The 10005-nt window shown below is 51.6% G+C and overlaps 1 protein-coding gene across 1 annotated transcript; it reads right to left on the bottom strand.

The window, feature by feature from the left end:
• Positions 1–515: 515 nt before the first annotated feature.
• On the bottom strand, positions 516–4991 carry LOC127002571 (uncharacterized). Its single transcript, XM_050868652.1, has one exon. The coding sequence runs from the start codon at positions 4989–4991 to the stop codon at positions 516–518; it is 4476 nt and encodes a 1491-aa protein (XP_050724609.1).
• Between the last annotated feature and the right edge of the window lie 5014 nt (positions 4992–10005).

The following is a 10005-nucleotide window of genomic DNA, read 5'->3' on the forward strand; positions in this document are numbered from 1 at the left end:
CTATCGCTCCTGTACACCCTCTGGACCCACCGAAGAGGTGATGCTTCTGGCATTTTGCTTCAGCTCGGTGGGACGACCTAAGGATGTACTTTTCCGATTTCCCGTGGAATGATTATTGCTTCCAGGATAGAGACCCCTCTGTGTGTGCTCAGCGCATCACAGAGGTGATTGTCTCTGGAATGGAGGCATACATTCCTCGTTCTTTCTCTACTCCTCACGCTAAAAAGCCTTGGTTTAATCACACTTGTTCTCGTGCTGTCAATGATAGAGAGGTAGCTCACAAAAGGTGTGTGTTGTAGTGATGTCCAGGTGTTGAAGTAAACACGTGAGAGTCCGTTGGTCCGTTTACTGCTACTTAAACTAGAGTACAGAGGCACAGAGATGGGAGGGCACGGAGGCCTCCCGTTGAGTCGAGCGCTACCCGGCAACTGACTGTCCCTTGTTGCTACCCGCCTGAGGGCGGCGTTGTTGCCACGTAGTGTGATATTTCGACATACCACACCTCCCTCCCCCCTTTAGCTCATAGTTCTGTCTTGAGCTACGTCTCCCTCGTCTGCTGGTATTGCCTCATCCTTGTTCAGGCGGCGGGAGCGGCGAGGAGTAGGTGCTTCTGGGTGGTCTTCGACGGCAGGTGTGAGGTCCTCGGCGGCGATGACAGCTGGGCGGAGGTGGCGCCGGTTCCGCCACAGAATACGGCCGCTCGGTAGCAGGATCTGGTACTGCCGTGACCTGTCACGGCCCATCACCTTGCCCACCTTGTCCCAACGTTTGGACGTGTGGTCCTGAATGCGGACCTGCTGCGAGATCTGCAGGGCAGGCAGGGGGCGGGCGTGCTGGTTGTAGCGAGACGTGGTGTCCTCTGCTCGCTGTGCTGCACGGCGGTCGCACTCCTCCGACTTGGCCTGCCACTCCTGCTTGAATGACTCGGGGTGGGCTGGCACGCACGTGCGGAGGGGACGGCCGTACAAAATCTGGGCTGGGGAGCGTCCAGTGTGATTCGGGGTGTTGCGTATTTCGAGCAAACCCCTGTCGAACGGCTCGCAGTCGATGTTGCCTGAAGGAGCGACTTTCGTGATGAGGTGCTTGATTGACTTCACGGCTGCCTCAGCGTGTCCGTTTGACTGCGGGTGATAGGGTGACGTTACCACGTGCTTCACTCCCCAACGCGCCAGGAACTCGGTGAATTCCCGACTGGTGAACTGGGGTCCTCCGTCGGTACGTAAACGCACGGGGACTCCCACATCCCGGAAATAGCACCGGAACTGGCGGATGGTGGCGGCGGCTGTAGTATCCCTGCCACAGGGGGCGACAGCAGGCCAACCCGACAGACGGTCTGCGATGACAAGGAACGCCTTTCCAGCCACGGTGAAGTGGTCTGCCGACACGGACTCGAATGGGCGTGTGGGGCGGTCATCGTTGAGGTAGGGCTCCTTCTGCTGGCTCGGCAACATCGTCTGGCAGGCATCACAGGCGCGGACGACGTTGGTAATGTCTGAATTTATTCCGGGCCAGAACACCGTCTGCTGCGCCCGGCGTTTGGTGGCTTCGGCTCCACGGTGACTGTCGTGCAAGCGGGCCAACACGGAGCGGCGCAGGGTGGCGGGGACCACGACGCGCGGGCCATAGAGCACAAGGTCACCGTCGCAGTACAGCTCGTCGCGTAGTTTCCAATACGGCAGGAGTGAGGGATGGAGATCGTACCGATGGCTTGGGAACCCATTTCGTACGCAGTCGAGCAGCCTGGTGTACGCCTCGTCGTCACGTGCGGCCTGCTGCAGTTCTTCCATCCTCCTGTCGTCTGTCGTGGCCTGTGTGTTGGGCTCGGCGAGTGTCTGGATAGCTCGGAGCGTAACCGCGGCCTTGACAGAGATGTCGGAGAGCATGTCGTCGTCGCTGCTGGGGTGGCTGACTGGATGACGGGAGAGTGCATCGGCGATACATAGAGTCTTTCCCGCACGCCACCGTGCTGTGAAGATGTACGGCGACAGCTTCTCCTTGAGACGCTGGAGTCGAGGATTTTCAACAGCGTCAAGGGTGTAGTTGTTCAGAATTGGTATGAGCGGGCGGTGGTTGGTCACATGTTCGAAGTGGTGCAGCCCTTTCAGATAGAAGCTGCACTTCTGCATTGCCCAGACTGCTGCCAACATCTCGAGCTCGATCGTGGCGTAGCGGGTCTCCGCGTCAGTAAGGAAGCGAGAGCCGCACTGAATGAGCCGGAACTTGCCTCCTCCGTGATCCTGCAGCAGAGCGTACCCGATGCCATTCATCCGTGAGGCGTCGGTCTGCAGAGTGGTGGGTAGCTGGGGGTCGAACATTGCCAACTGTGGTGGGGTCGATAAGGCTGCCTTGACCCTCTGGAAGGCTTCCTCGTGGTCGACAGTCCACACGAATGCACGTCGCGGGCTCATGAGAGGCCGTAGAGGTTGGGCCGCTGCGGAGATCTCTGGAGTAAACTCAGTCAGCTGGTTGACAAGACCCATAAATGACCTCAGGTCAGTAATGTTGGCTGGTGTAGGGAAGTCTGTGATGGCCCGTACTTTCTCAGGGTCTGCGTCGATTCCGTTGGCGGACAGTACGAAGCCACAGAACTTCACCGCAGGCGCTGCTAAGATGAACTTCTCAGCATTGAGCGTAATGCCACTTGCTCGGCACCTGGCGAGGACGGTGTTGACATGGTGAAGATGTTGTAGATAATCCTCACCGTATACCAGCACGTCGTCCACTACCTTGACGCAGTTTGGGACTCCTTGCAGTGCCATGTCTCCACGGAGGCAAAAGGCGTCGCCTGTAGCAGCAAACCCCATAGGTCCGCGTAGGTACTTGTACCGGCCGTAGGGTGTGATAAATGTTGTGAGTGGCTGGTCTTGTTCAGCCAGCTCAAGCTGCCAATATCCGCAGAGCGCATCGATGGTGGTGAAGTACCTGGCCTTAGGGTCGATGCTCCGAACGGCTGCAAAGGGTGTGGGCGACGGGTGTGCGGGACGTGAAACTTGACTGTTGAGTTTCGACAAGTCCGTGGTTATGCGCACACCTCCGCTGGGCTTAGCTACTGCAACGAGTGGATGGCACCAGGGTGAAGGTTCGTCTCCTGTAGGGGTGATGATTCCCCGTGCTACCATTGACTCCAGTTCAGTCTTCACCGTTTCACGGAAGGCCAGCGGGATCTGCCGAGGCGTGTGGATGGCAAACGGCGTCGCGTCCTCCCGGAGATGGATTCTCATCGGCGGCCCTGTCATCGGTCGAAGTTGTGAGCCGTGAAGGTCTGCCTTGGACACCAGCACGTCACTGTATTCCTTCACAAAATACGCCCTGGCTTCTGCAGGCGATGTGACGTTAGTGAAGGGAAGTGGTAGTGTGCTCTGTGCTCCGTTGGACGTGCACACGTTCGCATGCGTGACCTTGGCGATTGGCTGCGGGAAGCGTTCAGGAATCAGTGCTAGCTCCCGGCAGGCGTGGCATGACAGAAGTGGGTTCGGTGTGCCCTCGTGTACGTCCATCCACACGGTCGTCGTCTTCTGCTTCACACTGATCTCCACTTGCAACGAGCCAAGGGCAGGCGCCATGGGCGACCCGTCGGCTGTGTACTTTGGGTCGGTGGGTGATGGCTGAAGGTCACTGATGGACAATCCGAGGCTTCGAAGATGCTCGGGTCCGATTACTGTCACATCGGCGCCCGTGTCCGGCAGCATGGACAGAACGCCCGATCCTTTGTGGTGGGTGACAGTGACAGAGATGGTAGGAGGGGGCATGGGCGGGGCACGAGATGTGGAGTGAACGCGCCTCACACTGCTGCGGTTGTTCGACTCCGTAGATCCTTGCTCTCGCCTCTCCTTCGTCTTCTCACTCCCTGATGCTTTGGATTTCCGGCAATGCTGGTCGTAATGCCCCGTGATTCCGCATTTGCCACAGGAAGCGTTCTTGGCTGGGCACCGCGATGTGCGTGCCCAATGCCCTTTCTTACCGCAATTGTGGCACATTGAGTCCGCAGCTGGGCATTTTCCTTTGACATGAGACTTGTTGCAACTGTGGCAGGCTTCCTTGGTAGGCGTAGGTGACCTTGCCTTCCTCTGCTTCAGCTTCTTGTCTCGCTTGTACTGAGACGTTGCGCGTACAGCAGGTGAGGGTGAAGCTATAGCAGACGCCGTATTTCTGGCTGCCTCAAATGCGTAGCACTGCTTCACCACGTCGTCAAGGGAGTGCGTAGGGATGGTGCCGATGAGTTCTTGAACTAACTCCGTATCGCGCACACCCATTAGCAGTACTTGTTTTAACTGAGTCTCCTCGCATCCGTTGTCGCCTGACTTGCATATGTCCACGGCTTCAGCGAGGCTCTTGACGCGGACATAGAAGTCGTCAAATGTCTCTCCCGCCGCCTGCTTGCAGCTGAACAGGTCCCTGCGACGTATGGCCTCGTTCGTCTTGCTCTTGATGTGGGCTTCTAGGGCGTCCAACACCTCAGTGACGGGCTTGGTGTTGTCGCAAGGGACTTGGAGGCGGTATTCCAGTGTATGCAGCACATCCGAGGAGAGACACATCCGTAGCTGGATATGCTGCTTCGGTGGGGAGAGAGTTGACAGGTCGATCATGGTTGCGTAATCCGTCCATTTCCTGTGCCACTCCCGAAACGCCTGAAAGTTAACGTCTGAGAGTAAGGGTGGCGGAGGATGTATAACGGCCTTGGTTGGCTGGGCGGGGCGGGGCGGAGTGTCTCGCTCCGAAGGCTGTGTCGACGACAGCTGCTGGCCCGTGAGGGCGGTCAGAAGCTCACGAAATTCTTCCCTTCGCTGTGCATCTTCAACTCGACGTCGTTCCGCCTCCTCTGCCCGTCGCCTGTCCTCGTCTTGGCGCCGCCTGTCCTCGTCTTGGCGCCGCCTGTCCTCGTCTTCGCGCCGCCTGTCTTCGAGGAACTTGATGAGCTGCAGAGTGTCCATGGGCGGTTCTTGCTGTGGTAGTGGCTGCTCCGCTTCGGCTTGCTGCCGTGTCTGTGGCATGCTAGTCAATACAGACAGAGAACGGGTCAACCCCTCGAGAACTCCTCTGTAAGACTTCAAGGTCAAGGACTTGAGCCGCCGTGTACGTGGAACAGCTGTTCGGGTGCGTCAGTGGGGCAAGTGTGTGCGTATGTACGTGTATGGGTGTCCGGTGCACGGTCAGCGCGCTTGTCGTCGCGCCGCCGTCGTGATACTTAAGTCACTTTTTTTTTCAGTGCTGCCTCAGGGCTCAGTGCGGAAGGATGTACTGCTCTGCGCTCTGCTCGGTCGTGGGAAGGCGAGGGACTGCGTGCCTTCATGGGTGGGCCACGATCGCAGAAAGCACAGGCACTAAAAAATACGCCCACTGCACTGCACTGGACACTGTATGATCCACAGGGGGCGCGGCGGTCCGTCGTCACAGGCTCACAAAGGATGAGGCCGCGCCATCTTGAGCTGAACCGCTGGGCAGTGGCTGGTGCGCGTCACTTCTCTGGCTGTCCCTCTGCACTCTAAGTAGCTTTCCACTGCGCCATGTGTGTTGTAGTGATGTCCAGGTGTTGAAGTAAACACGTGAGAGTCCGTAGGTCCGTTTACTGCTACTTAAACTAGAGTACAGAGGCACAGAGATGGGAGGGCACGGAGGCCTCCCGTTGAGTCGAGCGCTACCCGGCAACTGACTGTCCCTTGTTGCTACCCGCCTGAGGGCGGCGTTATTGCCACGTAGTGTGATATTTCGACATACCACAAAAGGTACCAGAGCCTTCAAACTAATGCTAATTATGAACTTTACATTTCTGCCCGAAATCGTGCCAAATCTATTCTCCGACTAACCAAAAATTCTTTCATTAATAGAAAATGTCAAAACCTTGCTTTCTCTAACTCTTCCCGTGACTTCTGGCATCTAGCCAAAAACATCTCCTCCAACTTAACTTCTTCATTTTTCCCTCCACTCCTCAGTCCTGACGGCAACACTGCCGTCTCATCTATATCTAAGGCTGAACTCTTCTCTCAAACTTTTTCTAAAAACTCCACTCTGGACGATTCTGGGCATATTCCTCCTACTCATCCCCCCTCTGACTCCTTTATGCCTGTTATAAAGATTCTTCAAAATGATGTTTTCTATGCCCTCTCTGGCCTCAATCCTCAGAAGGCTTATGGACCTGATTGAGTGCCTCCTATTGTCCATAAAAACTGTGCCTCCGTGCTGTCACCCTGCCTGGTCAAACTCTTTCGCCTCTGCCTGTCAACATCTACCTTTCCTTCTTGCTGGAAGTATGCCTTCATACAACCTGTACCTAAGAAGAGTGACCGCTCCAATCCCTCAAATTACCGTCCTATAGTATTACTTTCTTGTCTATCTAAAGCTTTTGAATCAATCCTAAACCGGAAGATTCAAAAGCACCTTTCCACTTCTGACCTTCTATCTGATCGCCAGTATGGGTTCCGCATGGGGCGTTCAACTGGTGATCTCCTAGCTTTCTTAACTGACTCTTGGTCATCCTCTCTTAGCCGTTTCTGTGAAACTTTTGTTATTGCGCTGGACATATCAAAAGCTTTTGATAGGGTCTGGCACAAATCTTTCCTTTCTAAACTACCCTCCTACGGTTTCTATCCTTCTCTCTGTACCTTTATTTCCAGTTTCCTTTCTGACCGTTCTATTTCTGCTGTGGTAGACGATCACTGTTCTTCCCCTAAATCTATTAACAGTGGTGTCCCACAGGGTTCTGTCCTATCTCCCACTCTTTTTCTGTTGTTCATTGATGATCTTATTTCCAAAACGAACTGTCCTATCCATTCCTACGCCGATGATTCCACTCTGCATTACTCAACTTCTTTTAATAGAAGACCCACCCTTCAGGAACTTAACGACTCAAGGCTGCAGGCTGCAGAACGCTTAGCCTCAGACCTTACTATTATTTCCGATTGGGGCAAGAAGAACCTGGTGTCCTTCAACGCCTCAAAAACACAGTTTCTCCACCTATCCACTTGACACAATCTTCCAAACAACTATCCCCTATTCTTTGACAACACCCAGCTATCACCTTCCTCAACACTAAACATCGTCGGTTTATCCTTAACTCAAAATCTCAACTGGAAACTTCATATCTCATCTCTTACTAAATCAGCTTCCTCGAGGCTGGGCGTTCTGTACCCTCTCCGCCAGTTCTTTTCCCCTGCACAGTTGCTGTCCATATACAGGGCCTTGTCCGCCCTCGTATGTATATGCATCTCATGTGTGGGGCTCCCTCACACAGCTCTTCTGGACAGGAGGCTAAGGCTCTGTCTCATCAGCTCCTCCTCATACTGATAGTCTTCACCCTAAATTCCGCCGCAATGTTGCCTCTCTTTCTATCTTCTATCGATATTTCCACGCTAACTGCTCTTCTGAACTTGCTAACTGCATGCCTCCCCCCCTCCCGCGGCCCCGCTGCACTCGACTTTCTACTCATGCTCATCCCAGTACTGTCCAAACCCTTATGCAGAGTTAACCAGCATCTTCACTCTTTCATCCCTCACGCTGGTAAACTCTGGAACAATCTTGCTTCATCTGTATTTCCTCCTGCCTACGACTTGAACTCTTTCAAGAGGAGGGTATCAGGACACCCCTCCTCCCGTATTTGATCTTCCTTTCGGCCACCTCTTTTGTTTTATTTTAGGAGCAGCGAGTAGCGGGCTTTTTTTATTATTGTTTTCTTTTTTGTGCCTTGAGCTGCCTCCTTTGTTGTAAAAAAATATATATATATATAGATATATATATATATATATATATATATATATATATATATATATATATATATATATATATATATATATATATTGATAGATAGATAGATAGATAGTTAGATAGATAGATAGAAAGATAGAAAGAAAGATAGAAAGATAGAAAGATTGATAGAAAGATAGATAGATAGATAGATAGGTAGATAGACAGACAGACAGACTGACATAATTAATTAGCCAAATATTCGGGGACATGTCCCCGAATAGTCTTGGCCATTCGGCGACATGTCGGAGACATGTCCCCGAATAGTCGGCGACATGTCGGAGATAAATTTGCCAATAAAATTTAAATTTCAACGGTCAAAATTCGCCAACAATTCGCCGAACCCCGCGAATCCGTTGAAAAAGTTCGATATTTTCTTGGGTGCTAGGCTATTATAGTCCTTTCAGGCTTTCATACACGGTTTTGCCAAAATTGCTTTGCCTCTAAAGTAATGTTTTAAAGAATTGAAGTCAGCGTTAAACAATGCTCCAGTTCTTGCATTCTCGGACTACAACGTCCCTTTAACTATTTATACAGCTGCTTCAGCCCAAGGACTTGGTGCTGTTTTGATGCAGCTCGCGGTAAACATCGTGCTATTGCCTATGCGAGTCGTACTTCGAACCAAGCTGAGTCAGACTTTTCAGTGACACATGAGGAAAGCCTGGCGGTTGTTTGGGTTCTTAAAAAGTTTAGAGTTATGTATTTACAGACCATGCTGTAGTATCCAAGCGTTTTAAGGAAGAAACCTCACCGGTCGACTCGCGCAATGGTACCTGACCATCTAGGATTGGCTGTGGGAGAGCATGAGTTAGTGAGGGAGTGATATAATGAGTCAGTGAGTGAGGAAGGGAAGGAGAAAAGTGCAAATGAGTGACAACATGCTACTGTCTGTAGAACTACAGTATTACTGAGCTCTACGGGGAAGGTGACTGACTGGCTGAGGGAGTGAATGAGTTAGAGATGAAGTGATAGAATGAGTCAGTGAGTGGATAAGTGAGTGAATAATTGAATAATGGAAAGAGGGGAACAGGTCAGCTACTTTTAGCTAGCGTCCTAATAACTTAATATCGGCTACAACAAGACGATGGAGTCGATAATAGCCAGAAGCATTCGAGATCATCTAGAGAAACATAACTTATTCATGACTCGCAGCATGGGTTCACGAAAGGTACGTCATACCTTACCAATCTCTTGTCCTTCTAAAATATAGGAATTGAGTCGATAGATAGAGATGAAACCTGTCATGTAATATATCTTGAAGTTCCTCACCACCGACTGTTGCTGGAATTACAGGCTCAGGGAGTAGACGGGAACGTATTGAACTGGGTCAGGGCGTGGCTTAGAAATTGGAAGTAAAGAGTGCAAATCAATGGTAAAAGATGTGACTGGGGCTGTTGCGAGTGGGGTCCCACAAGGTTTGGTATTGGGTCCACTGTTGTTTATCATTTATATCAGTGATTTAAATACAGGACTTAGTAGTGATGTCAGTAAGTTTGCTGATGATTTCAAGATTGGTTAAGTAAATGAATCAGATCAGGACACTATTGTATTCCAGGATGAACTATACAGATGGTACGATAGGGAGGGCAATGGCAGATGGAGTTCAGTGTCTGTAAGTGCAGAATTCTGAGTGTAGGTAGGAACAACACCTCATTTTTTTACAGCAAAGGAGACAGCACAAGGGCACACAAAAAAAGGAATCAATTATAAAAAAAGCTCGCTACTCGCTGCTCCTGTAAAGAATCCAAAGAGGTGTCCTGATACCTTCCTCTTGAATGAGTTCAAGTCGTCGGCAGGAGGAAATACAGATGAAGTAAGATCGTTCCAAAGATTTCCAGCGTGAGGGATGAAATATTAAAGATGCTGGTTAACTCGTGCGTAAGGGATTTGGACAGTAAAGGGATGAGCTTGAGTAGAAAGTCGTGTGCGGCAGGACCGCATGATGGGGGGAGGCATGCGGTTAGCAAGTTCAAAAAAGCAGTCAGCGTGAAAATATCGATAGAAGATAGAAAGGGAGGCAACATTGCGGTGGAATTTGAGAGGTAGAAGACTATCAGTAAGAGCAGGAGAGCTGATGAGACGAAGAGCCTTAAACTTCACTCTGTCCAGAAGAGCTGTGTGAGTGCAGCCCCCCCACACGTGAGATGCATACTCCATACGAGGGCGGACAAGGCCCCTGTATATGGATAGCAACTGTGCGGGGGAGAATAACTGGCGGAGACAATACAGAACGCCCAACCTCGAAGAAGCTGATTTAGTAAGAGAGGA

This window comes from Eriocheir sinensis, chromosome 23 (genome assembly GCF_024679095.1).
Source record: "Eriocheir sinensis breed Jianghai 21 chromosome 23, ASM2467909v1, whole genome shotgun sequence".
Classification (NCBI taxonomy): Eukaryota; Metazoa; Arthropoda; class Malacostraca; order Decapoda; family Varunidae; genus Eriocheir; species Eriocheir sinensis.

What these genes read in the sequence shown, in the direction of transcription:
- LOC127002571 (XM_050868652.1), bottom strand. Translation starts at nt 4,991, where the DNA reads ATGCCACAGACACGGCAGCAAGCCGAAGCGGAGCAGCCACTACCACAG.